The sequence below is a fragment of the Silene latifolia genome, chromosome Y (genome assembly GCF_048544455.1).
Source record: "Silene latifolia isolate original U9 population chromosome Y, ASM4854445v1, whole genome shotgun sequence".
Classification (NCBI taxonomy): domain Eukaryota; kingdom Viridiplantae; phylum Streptophyta; class Magnoliopsida; order Caryophyllales; family Caryophyllaceae; genus Silene; species Silene latifolia.
This window is the reverse complement of record NC_133538.1, coordinates 412,445,140-412,465,839: the sequence shown is the minus strand read 5'-3', so window position 1 is coordinate 412,465,839 and position 20,700 is coordinate 412,445,140. Positions and strand designations below refer to the sequence as shown.

The following is a 20,700-nucleotide window of genomic DNA, read 5'->3' as shown; positions in this document are numbered from 1 at the left end:
AACCAAATTTATTTAATTAGGAATGATAAGTGCCCCTTGCATAAATAATTGACTTACCATTGGTTAAACGCATCTGATTGATTGAACACATAGTCAATAACGTATTTCCTGTCGCTAAACACTGGCGCAAGGAGCTCCTGACTGAATGTCAGGCTTCTCGTAGCAAAGCACTGATCAGGAGCAGGTGCCCCAGAGTCAATAGAACACCCGAGGTTCTCAAACACGTGATCTATGCACGGTAAGGGCTCGCTCGAGTGAAGTAATAATGGATGGTGGCTAAGATCACTATGAGCGACGTACGTTGCCGAGATAGGAATCTCAACCTTTTCTGACTCTGGTAGTACAGTAGATGTTACCTCTCCATGCTCGATAGTCCCTTTATTTTTGCCGACAACCCCATCGAACACCTCATGTAATTCTGTAACAGAATAGATTGTCCTTGTAACTTTCAGATACTTCACGGCCGCATCCTCCGCTGCCACATCTATAACAATAAAGGAAACTGTCAGCAGACGGACAAACTTTTTTTCGTGCAGGGTTTCATTTTCAAACAGGGAGAAAAATTGAAATACTAAATCAAATGAGTATAACTTTATGAAAAGAAAATAAAACGTGTAACAAAGAAAAGTGTAATTTCAGACCGAAATAAAAAAGTGTAACTGTAATGGTAAAAAGTATAATTTTAACAAACAGAAGTGTAACTTTAGAAAAGTGTAACTTTAACACAAACAAGTGTAACTTTAGCAACAGAAATAGTAATTTTATTGGAGAAAAGTGTAACTTCATCCATGAACAAGTAAGGTGCCACTTCAAAACTCTAAAGTTCAATGGATTACCTCGATGATTCTTCAGTGCCGCATCATCCACCACATTATACACCACCTTCTGAGAACTTACATCCAAAGTTTTGTCAACATTCTTCCACCCTGGCTGATCGAGAGCACAACCAGATGTTAGGGCCCCTTGGTAAGCAGCGTTTAATTCTGCGCTAGAATGGACGGTACTAGTCCTTTCTATGTCCATCAAATCCTTTGCCTGCACCAAATCTAAAACTTCCGGCACCTCGTTATCCTTTAACGACCTCTCACCACGCACGATGCATGCGCCGGGTACAGGTACCTCTCTATATGTTTGAGTTTATGCTATGGCCTGTTCAGCTGCGCGCTCTGCTTCACTAAGCGCAGTAGACGAAAAAAAGAATTGAGTGATAGGGGGGACATATTCTGTGGACTTAGCTTCCACAATTACATTCTCCGCTTTTTCAGAGTCCCCGTCAACATGCCCCATTAATTCTACAGATTTTGGGTCCACTTGTACAACCTCGTCTAATTGCGTACTAGAATATATGGTACTTGTCCATTCTAGCTCCATTCTAGGTCCGTATCAGCGTTACGCTCCCCAGTCTGGTCATTATCCTTATCCAGCTCGGCATTCGTAACTTATCACATCGACAGCCATTCCCGTTAACTCAGTGGACATGTTCCAAGAGGCTGGTGCAGGTACCTCTCCAGTTCCTTGATCTTTTACTACCGGCTGATCAGCTAGGCGCTCTGCTTCATTACTCTCAGAAGTCGAAAATAAGAACTGAGTTACAGGGGGATCAGCTTCCGTGGACTTAGCCTCCTCAATTTCCTTATTTGCTATCTCAAGCTCCCCACCAACAGGCCCCTTCGTAATTATAGGCTCCTCTTGTTCCTTCTGAGCCATATGCATCGCATAGAACTTCCTCTCAGCTTCATCAACCTCTTCTTTTGTATAATACTCTTCAGGAGTTTTACAGTCAAATAACTGAGGTGCCTTTGAAACTGGTTCACCAACGTCCACCTCCTTTTCAACTACTTTCCGCCTTTTGTAAATGACACGAATTTCCCGAGTATTAACAATGTCCAAAATGTTATCGTTACTCTCATCCTCTATGTTAGCAACTTCCTTAAATTCAGCCGTGTTGTAAAATTGCACCGCCTCCATAATCTGTTTGGTAGACACTGCGCGTGCTTTATCATTGTCTAGTTCATCAGATTCAAGTGTAGCGGCTACCCCGCCTTCCAAGTCTATGCCAACATCTACATGAACCTCTTCCTCGTACTCCTCATCCTCATCCTTCACACACACACCATCCTCCCATGCCTCCTCTTCCTCCTTATCCTCCCCCGCCTCCTATTTCTCCTCATCACCATCCTCCTCCTCGTCTCCCTCATCCTCACCCTCCTCCTCATATCCCTCGTCATCCACCTCCTCATTCTCCTCCTGATCCCCTGAACTGACTGTTCCTGACCCACCTTGTTGCAGCGCAGGTGCTGATTTCACAGAATCATTTATCCGTTCAGCTATCTCTTGTATTTCCATAGCATATTCCTTCATCCTTTGGCTTTGAAAGAATGATTGGGTGCATTGTGTAGCAACGGGGTCACTTGAATAATTAAGATCTCTTGTTAACCTTTTGAGCATCATGGTTGCATCTGCATACCATGACTAGAAGACAGTAGCATTCCTATGCAACTTCAAATAAAGCTCATGGACATCCTACACTTAAAAAGAGAACAGAAAAGGTACAAATAAATTAGTGTAACTTTAACTATAGAGAAATAGTATAGAGAAATAGTGTAACTTTAACTATAAAAAGTGCACTTTTAGTGCAAAAAAAGTGTAATTATAACACTCCTAAAAAAGTGTAACTCTAACAAAATCAATTGTAATTGTAGTGAAGAAAAGTGTAACTTTAACCACAGAAATTATAATTTTAATGAAAGAAAGAGTAACTTTAAACAATAAGTGTAATTATAATTGACAAATGAACAAAGAACACTTACATCAATAGCCCGAGTTTTCAAATCCTCATCATCTTCAACACCAAATGGGAGTTCAATCTCGATGAACTTCTTCTTGAGTGAAGTGGAAGCCAGTTGTTTTGCCGCATCAATGACGACATTGCCAATGGCCAACACTTTGCTATCAGTGGGCGACCCAAACGATTATTGTCTAGCTCACCATGTAACCTTGCAGAAAGCATCTTTCGGTCCCAGTGCTTAATGAGAGGGAGGTCGTGGGGACAACTCTTACAACGAAAATCATAACGTTGAAAATACGTAATCATTAAGAAAGGGATACAGCCAAGCAGGAACATTTTTTTTTCACCAACAACTGCCGCGGCCTTAACAATATATTCTAGAACATAACTACACCAGTCATACTGCAAAATAGCCTTCACATCTTCAACGGCTTTCAAAAGCATGAAGTCAATCCCGCTGTATGAAGTTGGAGTGAGGAATGATGACATGGTGAGCAGAACAAACAGCCTGCAAAATTGAGGACCTCCATCTTTGTATTTTTTTTTAAGATATCTTTGAAGAAAATTCCTAAATTTACCCCGTCATTACCCCCTTTAATATTGTACACTTTCCGCCATTTGTCTTTCAATTGCTTGTTCTCCGGCGCTTGAGAATCGTTTTGACGGCCCGTAGGTACCAGTTCAATGGTTTTAGGGCCAAGTGGTAACATGAAACAGTCATATACGTCATGCTTCGTGACCATGAACTCTTTCCGTTTAGAAGCCCGAAAAACATACGACTCGTCGCTAAATGCATTGAGAAAATCTTTAACATAACCCTGTGGATATGATTTGAGCATAAGCTCCAAAATACCTCCAAAACCAATCCTCCGTACCGCCGCTCGCTAAGCATCATTAAGCTTTTCGACAAGCTGCTTCGGGCGGCACTTGACAGACACCCTAGATTTTTTGGTCTTGCCTTCTTTAGCCTCCTCATGATCTAACATCTGGTGAAGAAAACAAAAATAAACTTAGAAGCACTACTACAGAATTCATCAAGGACATCAGTGGATGGACATCGGATTTTTGAAAAAACAGATGTAATAAGTTTGCACATCGGATTTTTATAAAAGTCTGATGTAATTATATTATATGGACATCGGTTGTTATTTTCAACCCATGTCCATTATAATGGACATCGGATTAAATTACAACCCATGTCCATATAATCCTCAATTTGGGCGCAAAATGAAGACAATTCCCCCGCCCCAAATTATTTTCACTAGCATACTGAGTCAATCTATTATACTTACTCCATATCATTCTTTTTTTTAGACAAACCCAAACCCAAACCCTTAGCTTACTCATCCCTTTCTTCTCTATCACTAGTAGAAAAATGACATTAGGCAAGTACATAAGGCAACGGTCGTTGAAAATAACCATAGCCGTTTATGAATGGCTACGGTTATGTACCAACAACCGTAGCCATAAATGCCCATTAGAGAAAAATACTACGGTTCTAGCCTTTAACCGAAGCCAAATGACAAGAAAAAGCAACGGTTATAATTCTAAAGTTCTAAACTGAGGCCATTAGTAACCCACTCATCAGAATATATGTGACCTTACCAACTAAACCCTCTCACTACCCCTTTTTAATTCAGATTCCCATCTGCCTCACTCCCTCAACACCCAACTTCCTCATTATTGCTCACCTCCACGAAGAACGTCGGTAGCCATATCATCACCAACAACATCTCGCCATTTCCGACACCAACCTCGTGACCCACCGAATTACTTCCGGCAGCACTTGTTTTCAATTTATACCTCTCGCCATTCTCAATCAGGTTGGTATTCTATCAATTTTTTTCTTAAATCCTTTGTTTTTCCTTATTTGTTTTCAATTTATAACTTAATTTAGGTTTTTTTATCATCTAGGGTTTATGGATTCAATTATTTTATCTACTAGGGTACAAGTAAGTATTAGGATTAGGCCTTTCAATTAAACTTCAATTCAATTGGGATATGGGTCTTTTTAATCAATTTGAGTAAAAGGGAGGTATTGTTTTCAGTCCAATTAAGCAGAACTTGCAATTTATGAATACAATAAAACTCTTGCGGTTGTGTATTATATTTCAGTTCGTATTATACTCGTATTATTGTTTACAGCCCTCGTTCTAGCTCTATGAAGGTTCATTCAGCTAAACCATTAGCGAATTTCATGGTTAATCGTTATTTCATAATTTAGTTACTGCCGTTTTGATGGGTCGTTCCATGAAATTTGCAGTTTTGAATACAATAAAGTAGGACTTTCAAATTTGAGGAATGTATATTAGTACAATACCAGTCCAATCTAACATGTATATATGTACAAGTCCAGTACAATCTAAAGACGGCGACCTTAAATAATCTTATGGATAAGTACTCTTCTTCCTGATGCTGCTGCTGCATCATGTCTGATATGATTGCATTTGCCATAATTTTGTAGCTGAAGATGAAAAGAACAAGCCAAATGATAGGGGGCATAAGTTTGAATTACGAGCTGGCAGATTGATATCATTAAGTGACATAATTTATCGCTCATAAGGAAATAGTGATGCTTCACAAGGTTCGTAGAAGTTTATTAATATTGTTAATCCTGTAATATTGAAAACTGTGCACTTGTGCAGCATACTGTTCTCTTGTTCTTGTTAGGTTGATCACATCTTATGATTCTTATCTCCTTGATAGGTTGATTATGTCTCAGTTATCATTTTAATAACTGTCTATTCATCTCGACTTATCCTTGATTAAAAGAATTATGTTGCCTGCAGCCAGAAACGATAATTGATATAAAGTGGTGATATATTGGCCACTGTAATATTGGAACGGACAAAAAACAAGCTAGCTTTTTAGGCCAGACTGGTATTTTTTTTTTGTCAATGCCATTTTAAAAGCTTTGATTAAATTTTGTTCGGATGTGAAACTCAACATCGGTGTTCCAATACTTTACTTGATAGCCGCTTTGATTTTGTTTGCTCTGAATTGTAAGTAACTATGTGGCTACTGGAAGTGATGATGGTAGATGGTTCATTTGGGAAAAGAAAACGGGTAGATTGATAAAGATGCCAATGAGTGATGAAGCTGGTAAGGCTCTCAAAAACCTTTTCTGGCCAACTTATTCTTATTTATTTACTGTAGTTATATTGAATAGATGACACCATCACAAGGTAACAAAAAAAAAAATTAAGTCTAAGATGTCTTATCTGATTTACTTATTTACATCTTTGGTATTCTGTTCGCCTTGTTTTCAGTGGTTCATTGTGTCCATTCCCATCCATGTGACTCTGTTCTAGCTAGTAGTGGAATAGATAACACTATTAAGGTATTCTTGCCAGTTCTCAGTTGAGGGATTTTATTTATTTTTATCTAAAACTTTCGCGGTTTTCATTGTTCAGCAGGGACGAGCGCCCTTGCTAACTCCCCATTATCCATATTACGATGAGTAAGTGCTGATCAACCTTGCCTTTTAAATAAACAAAACTGTCACCATTTATTATTGATTATCATGTAAATAAGTTACAAATTATTTACGTGATCATTGGATGCTCCAGACCGACGCGTTTTGATCATAATCAAGTGCATTGGTTCGACTCACTAAGAAAGTCGGTCTTAGTCAAAGTTGAGATCTTTAATTAATGCGTAAGTTCATCTTAATAGTTCATTTATTGATATGCACATAAATAAATGTTCAACTGATTAGAACATTAAAAATGGCAACTATTATTAGCTGACAATCATTTATTTGAAACCATGTTTATATTTAGATCGGTAAGAGTATACGGCTACAATGGTGGGGAAAGAATGCGTTCTCAAGCACCGCAATGGCTGCAACATAATGTAAGTTGTTGCTTATTATGACGACAAATTCAATGTCTGATCATCAATCACTTTTAATTGACAAAGTCATGTTATTGGTTTAATTCTTGTCGAGTTGTTGTTTTAGTGTCTCGTCAACAAGGTGTTGTAGAATGCGGGTACTACGTCATGAGGTACATGCTGGAAATTGTCACGCGTTCTAATCCAACAAAAGCTATCAATGAGGTCAGTTTCGACATTATAGCAAAACTCGGTATTTTTTCAAGTAATTATCCTACTTTGACCTGCTGCCTATACGCATTGTGGGCGAACTCGCCGCCAATTCAATGAGCTAGCTGCGCACCCTCTTCCCTTAATTATTAGCTTATATGAAGCTGCCCTTGTGAGGCCATGTCTGACTGCCCCATTGTCATTAATATGCATTACAGGTTTTTCAAGACACCACGCCATATTCACAAGAAGAATTAGATGAGGTTCGGGTCTTGTGGGCGAACTATTTTCTCAATATCTAGCCGTAGATAGCTAGCTAGCGTAGTAATGTATTAGGTAGTTGCATTTTGAAAAACTGATTACATGATCTGCAAGACCATATGTTATGTTGGCTGGGATTTGTTATGCCCTTTGTTGTTGTTCGTTAGTTGTTGAATTCGGATGATGGAGACGGTTGCGTTGTATGTTGATTGGGATCGGTTTTTATTAATTGAAATCGATCATTTTGGTTGAATGGCAGTTGGCATGTTTTGTATTAATGTTTTGGCATTCAAATTGGTGTAATGCAATATGAATTGGCCTGCTCTTTTCAAATTTTTTTTTTAAAAAAAAACAATATAAAGGACAGCAGATTTATAAAAGTTCGATGTAATTCTAGCTTCAAAGGACATGGGCTTTCTATAAAAATCTGATGTACATTACACATATGGACATCGGATTAATGTTAAAATCTGATGTTCATTACTCATATGGACATCGGATATATTTAAAAATCCGACGTGCATATATTAATGGACATCGGTTTAAAGTCCCATGTCCATTACACCCCATATGGACGGGACTGAACTCTACATCGGCCTATAATCCGATGTCCATGTGTCTAGAAGTCCGATGTCCTTCATGATTTCTGTAGTAGTGAAGGTGAGAGATAGACCTTACATAACACAGAAAATAAAGTGTAATTTTAACAGACAAAAGTGTAATTTTAACGGACAAAATTGTAATTTTAGCCTAAAAAAGTGTAATTTTAACAGTCAAAAGAGTAATTTTAACAGACAAAAGTGTAATTTTAGGTAACAAGAGTGTAATTTTAACAGACTAAAGTGTAATTTTAAGCAACAAAAGTGTAATTTTAAGCAACAAAAGTGTAATTTTAAGAACACAAGTGTAATTTTAAGCAACACAAAAGTGTAATTTTAAGCAACAAGAGTGTAATTTTTAGCCAAAAAAGTGTAATTTTAAGCAAGACAAATGTAATTTTAACAGATAAAAGTGTAATTTTAGCTAACAAAACTGTAATTTTAACAGTCAAAAGAGTAATTTTAACAAACAAAAGTGTAATTTTAAGAAACACAAAAGTGTAATTTTAAGCAACACGAGTGTAATTTTAAGCCAAAAAAGTGTAATTTTAAGCAACAAAGGTGTAAATTTTAACAGACAAAAGTGTAATTTTAAGCGACAAAAGTGTAATTTTGACAGACAAAAGTGTAATTTTAACAAACAAAAGTGTAATTTTAGTTAACAAAAGTGTAACTTCAACACTTAAAAGTGTAATTTTATAAGAAAAAAAGTGTAACATCACGGGTTACAGTTATATGGTAATAAAGACCAGTCAATTGTTCTGACATCATCAATAATAATGAACCTAAACTGAGAAAAACTGATGTTCATAGTGTATAAATGTAATACTACGGTTTTATGAGCCTCTGGGTACTCTATCGAGTAGGCCTTACTCTGTCGAGTAAGGGTGAGTTGCAGTTTAAAATAGTTTCTGACCTGTTGGGTACTCGATCGAGTAACGTAGATACTCGATCGAGTAAGGGGGCACTCGATCGAGAACCTAAGCTACTCGATCGAGTAGCCGGTTTACGGGGGACGATTTCTCGGGTTTTGTTAATAATACGATTAAGTATATATTATTTCCGTCATTGTTCTTTAAACACTTTTAAAACCTAATTACTGTCAAAAAGAGAAATCAAACTACGTTCTTCGCTTCAATCGCATTGTTGGCAAATCCCGGAGTTTGGAAGGTCGGATTTCACCTTTCTGTATACCTTTGCGATCCTTGCGTCGAGGGTAAGATCTACGTACCGTTTTTATAGTATTTCCTTAAAGTTGGTTAAAACCTAATTTTGGGAATTGGGGATTTGTGTTAGTTTTTTTATTGTTAGTAATTATGTGATTATATGTTAGGAGGAGGATTCGTAGAAGAGGAATTTTGATATCAGCTCTGAGACCGTCTGATTGTGTTGCTGTTCCAGGTAGGGTTTCCCTACTCAGTATTAGTCACATAATGTGTTGTTGGTGTGTTGTGGTTGTTGAATATTATCGTATTCGTATTGTGACGGTTGTTGGTTTTGATTCTTTGTCTAATGGTTGTGATTGTTTGTCTACGGTTCTCGAGATGCGTTCTCGGCTGAGTGGAGTCACTTGCGGGAGTGGCTTCATGCCCTAGTTTCGCCCTTCGTGGAACCCGCCACGGAAGGGGATGTGCACATTAATGGGACAGGGTTATCACTCGGTATGATGAGCGGGGCTTAGGTGGGAATGGCTGCGGTCCTCCACTGGCAGGGCTGGTCCAGTGGAAAGTCGGTGACGGAGATTGATTGGAGTGGGTTTGATTCTGTGTGTGACCGTGTGAGCTGCTTGTTTGTTGTGTTGTTGGATTATATAAATTGTGTGATTTAAGATCGACCCGTTTAATGTTTTAAAAACTGTGGTGATCCATTCGGGGGTGGTGAGCAGTTATTGAGTAGGTATGATATGACGCTTATGGGATAGCTGGGATGAGTCATCACGTGGGAGTTAGAAGTCTTCCGCTGTGTCAGACGATGTTTTATAGTTTTGATAGTGTTAGCAGTAGACCGTATGAGAATCTTGTATTTCAGTTTTGGTTTTGGTTTTGATCATGTAATCACTTTAAACTATTTTGTTATTTAAACTCTGTTTTGTTATTGTCTTATGATCATCATTGCCTCGGGCAACCGAGATGGTAATATCTTCATACCTGAGTGGTCCTGGTAAGGCACTTGGAGTATGGGGGTGTTACAAATGGTATCAGAGAGACGATCCTGAAACTTGTAACCAATGAATCTAATGAATATAGAGAGTCAATTAAAATGAACCTGGGGTAAAGGTTGTAGGAGCTAATGCAAAGTCTTAGGAGACGTCCTAAAGTCGCGAACTCGCCCTATAATTTTGAACCGGTCACCATGGGATATGAGTCGGGATCGCTATGTGTTTATTTTGTGAATTGTGTACCAATATAGTGATGTGTGGCATGAATAAGTGTGATTTTGTATGTTGTTGGTTGAAAGCATGTTGGATGATAGTTGGTTTACCATTTGATTGGAATAGTTGGAAAAGTATGTGATAATGAAGAATGATGTGGTGGAAAAAGGAAGTAGTTCATATGTGATAATATGTGATGAATAATGATGTTGCAGGATGAATGATCATAATGTGTACATACTAGTAACTTGTGATTAGGGGATTTAATATGATTTTACATAATTCTGTTTGCGTAAAAGTTAGATAATAAGTTCATATAATTGTCTACTGTGGTATCATATGCACTTGTAGATGAAGAATGTGGTTGAAATAGATGAAAAGCTTGGAAAAGATAAGTGTCAATTGCATGAGAATATGGATTTTGTGAATATGAGTATGTTTAGACGATGAAGTGGATTTATAATATTGTTGCGTAAGTAACATGGAAATAGGATTTGTAATGTATGAGAATGTTTTGGGTTACGAAAAGTTATAAAATTTAAAGCATGCGGTTAGTACATGATTAATAAGTTAAATAGTATATGTGCATGATGGATGTTGTTGTTTGACTTTTGAAGATAGTAACATGTGATTAGCAATACTGGTTTTATGAGTACTGAGTTGTTTTTGTCTACCTTGTTGTTGTTTAAGTCATTTGGAAGTAAAAAATCAAGTAGTTGTGTTTTTCGATTATAGAGGGGGTGTCTTTAAACTGTTATAACTTAAGATGTATAAATGATTTTAATGTGGTTCTAATTGGAGGTGATAGCTTGTTCTTTTACGATTCTAACGATAGGTCACACGCCCAAAACGACCAAGAAATGAGTGAGTTATGACTGTTTTACGAAAACTGGACAATGCTGAGAATTGCGTAAGGTACTTGATCGAGTAGCCTTGGTACTCGATCGAGTAGGAAGCACTCGATCGAGTACGTTAGTTACTCGATCGAGTAGCCCTGGTGATATGTTTTACGTGCTTCTGACCTTCACCTACTCGATCGAGTAAGTCCCTTACTCGATCGAGTGGCCTGTACTCGATCTAGTGACCCCTGTTTTGGGTCATATGCTTATCTTTTGACTTCGTTGCATATCATGTTTAATTCAAAGGTGTTATCTTGCTTCTTTATGCATTGTTTTATATGTATGTTAATCCTGATGCGTAAGTTACCCAATCTTATGATGTAAGGAGTGGCACCTGTGGTGAGTATGAGTTCGGTGGGGGAGGACATGAGTTATATGTGGTTGTGATAGATAGTGGAAAAAAGAAAAGGAAGATCGTTATGGCTTAATTGAGACATAGAGCATGTTTTCTGAGATGAGATGAGTGATATGACTGTGTGTTGAGTAACGTAAAAGCAAGTGAATATGGGCAAGGGATGATGTGAGTCTAAGGAACGTGAGAATAAAAAGATTCAAAGTAAGGATGTGGATAGTGGTAGCTTGAGATGTGTAAAGAGTTATGTAGGGAGATGGTTAGGAGTCGTGTGGGTTAAGGATATATGTAGTGAAAGTTCGTTTTAAAGGGGTTGAGAAGAGTGGTATACAGTGAACGTTAATTTTATGGATAAATTAGTGGCAAGTGTGAGTAATAGCATAATAACAGAAGATCCATGGTAAGAAAGAGTGAGGTGATATCGATATAAAATAATGAGATTTGAGTTTTGGAGAGATGAGAAGGTAATTGGAGCACTAAAGGGGTTAGGTAGAAGTAATAAGGAGTTGAGATATTAAATGGAACTGTTGAGTATAAAGAGAAAAGAAGGATAAAAGTAAGCTGAGAAAAATATTCACCGGAGTTATGTGATATAAAAGTAAGGAATCATAGGGATGTATGATACTACCAAGAGTAAGTGAGTTAATGGTTATACAGAAGTTTCAAGACAACATGATTAATCATGAGCTTCGAGGAATTAAGGGAGTAAGAGGTTGATTTAGTATCTGCACTCTATGAGATTTTAGCGGAGAGTTAGATGACGATACAGTTCGGGATAGTATTGGGAATAATGTTGAGGTAAATTTTGTTGATAGGTTAATGTTCGTTATTTGGGAGATTAACCGAAGATAGGAAAGAAACCGTGAAGTTTAGAGATGAGTGTAAGAGGCTTAATGTCCGAACGATGGTAGTGTTGAGGTGTTGCCACTAGTGGTTAAGGGTGATGATAGATAAGAAAGATAGCAATTCTAATGAAGTTGATTTTGTAGAGGCCGGATTGAATGTATGGTTGTAAGGAAGTATAAGATGTGGTTAGATGAGGCGGGTGCTAATCGTTGAATAGTAATGGTATGGTTATACTTGGCATGAGGTGATGGTTATGTGAATAGGGGAATATGTTATGAGGGGCTTATGAGTTAAGCTCGGGCGACAGGTACCCTTTATCGAGTGGTAACTTACGTGATCAGGATTGACTGGTTGGATGTGATTATGGGTCTGTGATATATATAAATGTTTGTGTGAGGTTTTGACCTCACAAGAAGTGGTATGGTGTGATTATTATAAAGTTGTTATTTGAATGTTCTGTAATGCATGTTGGGTATGCTAATCTAATTGAATGATATCCAAAAAGGTAATAATTTGAGTGATCTGGCGTGACTAGTTATACTTGTATGTATTCATGATACATGTTAATCTGTGATATGGTAAGGGGATGATATTCATGAGGTTATTATCTGTTTAATTCATATAATATGTTGCGTTGTGATTTAGTAAGTGGATTTGAGTAAGTTTTTCTTGTCTGAGAAGTTATTCCGAGTCAGTGTTTATGGGAATTGTATGTAGTTGTGATGTCTATCGATGTGGTTGTTGTGCATCGGGTCGTGATTCGGGCACGGTACTTAGTCTTGTGATGCGGATATTTTCGTGATGCGCTGTGTGTTGTCATTGGTGACGGTGTTGCGATGTCGTCACCGGTTGTGGTGGAGTAGGCGGGATGATTATGATTCGAGTTTCAAAAGTGTATACCAGTTATACATAGATTGTTATTTTGTTTGTTGTTGTTCCCTGTGAGTTTTAGTTTGGACACATAGATTGTTGTTTTGTTTGCTACTGTTCCTTGTAAGTTTTGGTTGAACAGGTAGACGGTTGTTTTGTTTGTTGATGTTTCTTACCAGTTTCAGTCGGAGAATGAGGGTAGAGTATGATATGAAAGAGAGGGTCTTTGTTTCCGTGGTTGTCATGGCATAGGGATATTCTGTTGATGGGACACAGTTGTTAGAAGTTGTTACAGCACATTTGATCTTGTTGTAGATGAGACATCAGTGCACATAGTCATGGCCAGTGATTCGTAGAACATGTGTGGTAATGATCTGAAAGCTGTAGGTGGTTCATAATCTTTTGTTGGGACAGTGAGGGTAGGGTGTTTGGATTTAGTGTCATGTTAAGTCATATATGAGTTTTGCAGTGATGAAAGAAAAGAACTTGAGGATTTGGAATGAGGGTACGTCACTACTGTGAATCGTGAGCTATGCTTTTGACGATAGGAGTTTATATAGTTTATATAGAGAGGTATGTCGTGTTGTGGTAATGTGGAAGAGTTGGAGTATTGGTTATGCTAAGGGTTTTGTGGTATTGGTTAGATGGAGTGCAGAGTGATTTGAAGTATGAGAACTGTTTAAGTAAGAGAGCCTTGGAAATAGGAATGGTTATGGAAATGAGGTTATAGGCGGTTATCTTTGACATGTGGTGGTGATGAGGATAATGAGATGATATAAGTAAGGATTTAGTATTAGTGAGTTACGAGGACGTAACATTTGTCTTAAGAGGAGTAGGATGAGATAAAAGAGAATTTCATGGTTGTGCATGTTGTAATATAATTGGAAGTAGAGTGTTAGCGCAGTATAAAGGAGGGATTTGTTTTGTGGATGATACTGTTAAAAGGCCATGGCCGTGCTTGTAGTAATGTGATGCTTAAGAGTGTGAGAATACTTCGATAGTGGTAAGGGTTGGATGATGATGTTTAGGAGTTCGAGAGTTTTGATTGTGACAAGATGATGTTTATGAGTGTAAGTAAACTTCAAGGCGAAGTTCCTTTTAAGGATGGTAGAATGTAACATTCCGTTTGAAGTTATGAGTATCTTGATATTGGATTATCTAGTGGATGATATTTTACGGAGCTAGCAGCGTTTGTGTGGGTAGTGTATGGAGTTAGGGTCGAGAGAGATATAATGGAGTTGGTACGATATCGTGAGCCATGTTGTGGAAGTAGGAATAGTTGGTGGAGTTGGGGTTACGAGTTCATGTTTGGTCGGTTGGGAATTTTGTTTTGAGTTCTTAGTTGGTTGTTTTGTCTTGATCGACTTAGTATGTTTGTTTTTAGGTATGGGTTGAACTTCGGGGACGAAGTTCTTTTTAAGGAGGGAAGACTGTAATACTACGGTTTTATGAGCCTCTGGGTACTCTATCGAGTAGGCCTTACTCTGTCGAGTAAGGGTGAGTTGCAGTTTAAAATAGTTTCTGACCTGTTGGGTACTCGATCGAGTAACGTAGATACTCGATCGAGTAAGGGGGCACTCAATCGAGCACCTAAGTTACTCGATCGAGTAGCCGGTTTACGGGAGACGATTTCTCGGGTTTTGTTAATAATGCGATTAATTATATATTATTTCCGTCATTGTTCTTTAAACACTTTTAAAACCTAATTACTGTCAAAAAGAGAAATCAAACTACGTTCTTCGCTTCAATCGCATTGTTGGCAAATCCCGGAGTTTGGAAGGTCGGATTTCACCTTTCTGTATACCTTTGTGATCCTTGCGTCGAGGGTAAGATCTATGTACCGTTTTTATAGTATTTCCTTAAAGTTGGTTAAACCCTAATTTTGGGAATTGGGGATTTGTGTTAGTTTTGTGATTGTTAGTAATTATGTGATTATATGTTAGGAGGAGGATTCGTAGAAGAGGAATTTTGATATCAGCAGTGAGACCGTCGATTGTGTTCTTTGTTCCGGGTAGGGTTTCCCTACTCGTATTAGTCCCATAATGTGTTGTTGGTGTGTTGTGGTTGTTGAATATTATCGTATTCGTATTGTGACGGTTGTTGGTTTTGATTCTTTGTCTAATGGTTGTGATTGTTTGTCTCTGGTTCTCGAGATGCGTTCTCGGCTGAGTGGAGTCACTTGCGGGAGTGGCTTCATGCCTTAGTTTCGCCCTTCGTGGAACCCGCCACGGAAGGGGATGTGCACATTAATGGGACAGGGTTATCGCTCGGTATGATGAGCGGGGCTTAGGTGGGAACGGCTGCGGTCCCCCACTGGCAGGGCTGGTCAAGTGGACAGTCGGTGACGGAGATTGATTGGAGTGGGTGTGATTGTGTGTGTGACCGTGTGAGCTGCTTGTTTGTTGTGTTGTTGGATTATATAAATTGTGTGATTAGTACTGACCCCATTTAATGTTTTAAAAACTGTGGTGATCCATTCGGGGGTGGTGAGCAGTTATTGAGCAGGTATGATATGACGCGAATGGGATAGCTGGGATGAGTCATCACGTGGCATTTAGAAGTCTTCCGCTGTGTTAGACGATGTTTTATAGTTTTTTTTTTTTGTTGAAATGTAAGAATCCATTAATAACCGTAACAAAAGTTACAACACCGTTTTTTGGTTACACAACAGTTTCAATTCCTAAAAGGAATCTACAAATGCAATTTAACACTACTTAGCCACATAACATCTCGACTTACTAAATTAGGCTGAAGCCGTGAACTAACTCGCATTTTTAGTACCTTCATTATCTGTGACACAACTAGAGTAGGCCTAAGAATACAGCCTGCAACCCTAGCCTGATTACGTTGGATCCATATGTGATATTGAGCTGCAAGAACAGCACACAGGAGGACCCCTTTCTTCAGTTTGGAATGCTGCCCAGAACCTATCAGATATATCAAGTCAGTTGCAGGAAGAGCAACATCCAACAGATGACCAAGCTCATCATAGATCTTTCTTGCATATTCACATGTCTGAAACAAGTGAATATGATTTTCAATCCCCTTACCACATAGTAAGCAGTCAGCATCAGCAGCAATGCCTAGGGACAGCAGCCTCTCCTTGAGCAGAAGTGCCTCTCTAGCCACAAGCCAAGCTATAAATTGATGTTTAGGGATACACCAAGGATTCCAGATCTGTTTATGCCATGTTACAGTCTGGAATTTCTGTCTGAGAAGCTCATAACCACTTTGAATTGTGTAGCCTTTAGTATCTAACACCCATTGCCACTTGGAATAACCAGCAGCCAGTTTATCCTTGATCCTACAAACTGACTTCCAACCCCAACTGATATCAGTCCCAGGTTGATAATCATCCCAGTTTTGGCCCTTTAAATAAATTTGATTAACCCACTTCACCCAAAGTCTATCTGGATTGAAATAAATCCACCATACTAATTTGCCCATAGCAGCAATGTTCCAGATATGACTGTCTCTAAGTCCCAGTCCCCCCTCAGACTTGGGGGAGCAGATTTTCTCCCAACTCACTCTTGGACATCTGATAAAGTCAGGCCCTCTATCCCATAGATAATTTCTACAAATGGAATTGACTTTGTTGAGCACACCCTTAGGTATAACAAAGATATTCACCCAGTAATTGTAAAGAGCAGTAAGAACAGAGGACACTAACACCAATCTCCCAGAGTATGACAATTTTTTTGAACCAAAACTTCTTATACGAGTGATTAGTTTCTCCACCAGAATACTACAATCCAGTTTAGACATTCTGCCACAGGTAATGGGAACTCCCAGATACCTGAATGGCAGGGAGCCTTCATGAACCCCAGAAATTTGTAGAATATCATGCTTAATATCATTAGGGACCCCATTAAAGAAAGCATTAGTCTTGGTAGGATTCATCTGAAGACCAGAGGCATGAGAAAAGGTGGAAAAGGATCTCAAAATAACCATAATAGACTTCACATCTCCTTTGCAGAATAGTAAAAGATCATCAGCAAACATCAGGTGGGACAATCTCAAGGGACTACAAAGAGGAATGTAGCAGTGGTATAGGCTAAAATCCTACTCAAATATTCCATAGCTATAGTGAAAAGAAGGGGAGACAGGGGGTCTCCCTGCCTCAGACCTTTAGCCCCCTTGAAATGTCCAAAAGACTCACCATTAAGAACAAGAGAGTATGAAGCAGTTCTTGTGCACCCCATGATTAGATGAATAAAGAAAGGAGGGAAATTCAAATAGTTGAGCATTTGTTCCAAGAAATCCCAATTAACTGAGTCATAGACTTTTTTTAGGTCAACTTTGAACATGAATCTAGGTGACACAGACTTCCTCTTATAACATCTAATCACATCCTGACAAATTAGGATATTCTCCACAATACTACGACCTTTAATAAACCCACCCTGGCTATCACTAATAATATGGGGAAGAATTTGAGCTAGCCTGTTGCACAACAACTTAGAAATACACTTATATACGACATTGCAACAAGAAATGGGCCTAAATTGTGTGACATTTTTGGGCAGGTCACATTTAGGGATTAAGGTAACTAGAGTATGATTAAGTTATTTTAAAAGATGACCATTGTGGAAGAAATCATGAATAGCCTCACACACAGAAGGACCCACAATGACCCAGGAATCCCTAAAAAACCCACTGGAGTACCCATCAGGCCCAGCAGCCTTATGGGGAGGAATAGAAAATAATACCTGTTTTATCTCATCATTCGTGATGGGAGAAAGCAGGATAGCATGATGCTCCTCAGAACAAATATTACCCAGATGAACCACATGTTGAGAGACCTTTGTAACAGGTGATCAGGTGCCAAGCAAATCAGTGTAGAAACCAATAAAAGCACTCTGAATTTGACTAATATCTTCACACAGCACACCCTTAGTATCCTCAATTTTCATAATTTTACTCCTCACTTGCCTTGTTTTGATCACACTATGGAAGTATCTGTTGTTGCTGTCCCCTTTATCCACCCATGTGACTTTGGATTTCTGAACTAAGAAGGTATAGCAAGCATCCTCCAGAAATCTCACACTGCTAGCAGCTTCAATTTCCATATGAATAAGATCAGGATTGTTGGGATCAATCCTTAACTTCTCCTGAATGGATTCAAGATACATCCTAGCTCTGGCAGCATTGTTCTCAATATCATCAAAATCATTCCTATTGAGACTCTTAAGTGGCCCTTTAAGATTTTTAAGCTTATGAACTAACTGGTACATTTTGGTCCCAGGCCAATATTTACTCCAATGCTCTTGGACACAAGATTTGAAATCAACAGACTGACTCCACATGTTGAGATATTTGAAGCTTCTCCTCTTCTTAGGTCCATCACATTGTTCTTGCACCACACATGGTGTATGATCAAATGTGCCCTCACAATAAAAGTGAGCATAGGCAAGGGGATTTGCAGTGAGCCACATTTGATTCACTAAAACTCTGTCAAGACGGCTATAAACTCTAGTGGTAGGATCTTGCTTGTTGCACCAAGTATAAAGAGATCCAGAAGCTGGACAATCCATCACTTCACACTCATCAACACATTGTTTAAAATCATCAATTTCTTCCTCTGTGCTGTGACCACCCAGTCTTTCATTGGGACTAAGTACAGTGTTGAAATCACCACAAATAACCCAAGGTACCTGAATCTGAATTTTAATTTGAGAAAGCTTTACCCACAACTTTTTCCTTTCTTGAGTCCCGTTGCAAGCATAGACCACAGTAAGAGTAAACTGAGACTTAGACTCCACATCCATGGCTACTAAGTGAATAAATTGAGCATCATAAAGAAGAATTTGAACATTGAACATAGCAGGATTCCAAATAATCCACACTCTACCTCCATGATGAAGGTGAGTGTTAGTAGTGATACACCAAGAGTTGCAGAAATTGTTTTTAACAGCATTTAGAGACAAAGGCTTGACCTTTGTCTCAAGGAGGCCAAACAGTCCTATCCGGTGGTGATGAAGAAAACTTTTAATGCTATTTTGTTTAGATGGACTGTTCAACCCCCTCACATTCGAGAACCCCCAGTTATGCATTACCCCCATCTGGAGGTAATAAACTACCAATTGTCCCTATTCCTACTTTAGGGGTCAAGTTGTTCATAGTTTCCAAAAGATTATGGGAGCCAAATTGCATAGCCTGATGTCCAGTCTCTACAATTTCTTGCCTACTCAGACGAATAATCTTGTGAGCAGGAGTATCAGCCATATGGTACTTCCCATTTCTAGACCACGAGACTTCAAAATTGTTGGGTTTTTCAAAGGGGGTACTTACAGGGATATCCTCTTGAGTATTGGGGGGAGGTGACACAACAGTGACAGTGACAGCAGGTTTCTGAGTCTGCTTTGGTCTCCATTGTTTTTTCCGCACCGCGTTAACAGTCTTCTGAGGGATATCTTTCTTACCATCCTTCTTGCCTTTCCTACACTTAGCAGCTTCATGACCTACCCCTTGGCACTGAGTGCAGAGAAGTGGCTTCCATTCAAACTCCACTTTCAGAGAAATGGTACTGCCATCCACATCACGGAATTTGACTGCCTCAGGGATAGGGTGACCAAAAGGAACATCAATCATCACTCTGGCAAAGCTAAGACGAGTTTTCCCTTGGGTAGCATCATCACATCTAACAAATTTGCCCATGATACCAGCAATTCTAGGTAAACACTTCCCCCAAAACTTAAGAGGAAGGTTAAAAATTTTGACCCATACTGGTACTTCTTTGATATCTTCTTTCTCCATGGCTACACCTTCATCCCAAGGGCGAACAATTAACGGCTTATTGTCGAACAAAAAGTGGCCTTGTTGCAGAATCTTATGACGGGCTTGGTTAGTGCGAAAACGTACCAGGAAAACGCCATTAGCACAGAAGGAGATCTTATCAATGGGATAATTGGACCATAAGCGCTTGAGAAAACCTTCAACTACTTCAACAGGCGGGTTCGCACCAAGGATAAACCCATACACAGAATTTTTCCAATATTCTAACTCTTCTTTCACATCTTCATCTGAGAACTGCAACAAGTCAGAGGGTTCCTCCGGAATGGTAGCCAACGGTTGCTTCCCACGGCGTGTGGTTTGATTAACCCACTCTTCAGTAGGGGCTAAAGAATCCAGATCATACGGGGGTATTCCGACCAATTGATTAACATCCGCCGTCTTCTGAACCTGCTCACAATCAGGGCCACCAACTACAACTGTAGTCGAGGACGAAACAGACGAAGATGCTTGATTATTTGGTACTTGTATTGGGGGATTTGAGACTATAGGAGGGAATTGAATTGGATCAGTACAATCGATCGACATCGATTAATTTTTAGGGATTTTTTTGGGATTTTTTTAATTAGGGTTTATCAAAATTAGGGTTTATGAATTTTTGGGGATTTTTTTGGATTCTCTCTCTCTCATCTCTCTATTTGAATTTATCATAGTTGGGTAAAGGTCACTATGTAAATGCTTTACTTAATTCATGCATAGTTACTAATGGCCAAACCTATTCATTTCTACACTAGAAATAGTGTTTAAATCATGTTTTATAGTTTTGATAGTGTTAGCAGTAGACCGTCTGAGAATCTTGTATTTCAGTTTTGGTTTTGGTTTTGATCATGTAATCACTTTAAACTATTTTGTTATTTAAACTCTGTTTCGTTATGGTC

General features: G+C 38.8%; 1 protein-coding gene across 1 annotated transcript; it reads right to left on the bottom strand.

Annotated features, from left to right (window-relative positions):
- Positions 1 to 17,847: 17,847 nt before the first annotated feature.
- LOC141632336 (uncharacterized) lies at positions 17,848 to 20,350 on the bottom strand. Its single transcript, XM_074444890.1, has 2 exons — positions 19,087 to 20,350; positions 17,848 to 18,992 (listed from the first exon to the last, which is right to left on the bottom strand). The coding sequence occupies exons 1-2, from the start codon at positions 20,348 to 20,350 to the stop codon at positions 17,848 to 17,850; spliced, it is 2,409 nt and encodes an 802-aa protein (XP_074300991.1).
- Positions 20,351 to 20,700: the final 350 nt, after the last annotated feature.

Excerpts from the sequence above, each read along its gene's own strand:
- LOC141632336 (XM_074444890.1), bottom strand. The coding sequence starts at position 20,350 with ATGTCGATCGATTGTACTGATCCAATTCAATTCCCTCCTATAGTCTCA. Across the intron at positions 18,993-19,086 it reads TTTATTACCTCCAGATGGGG|GACTGTTTGGCCTCCTTGAG; the intron begins GTAATGCATAAC and ends ACCACCGGATAG.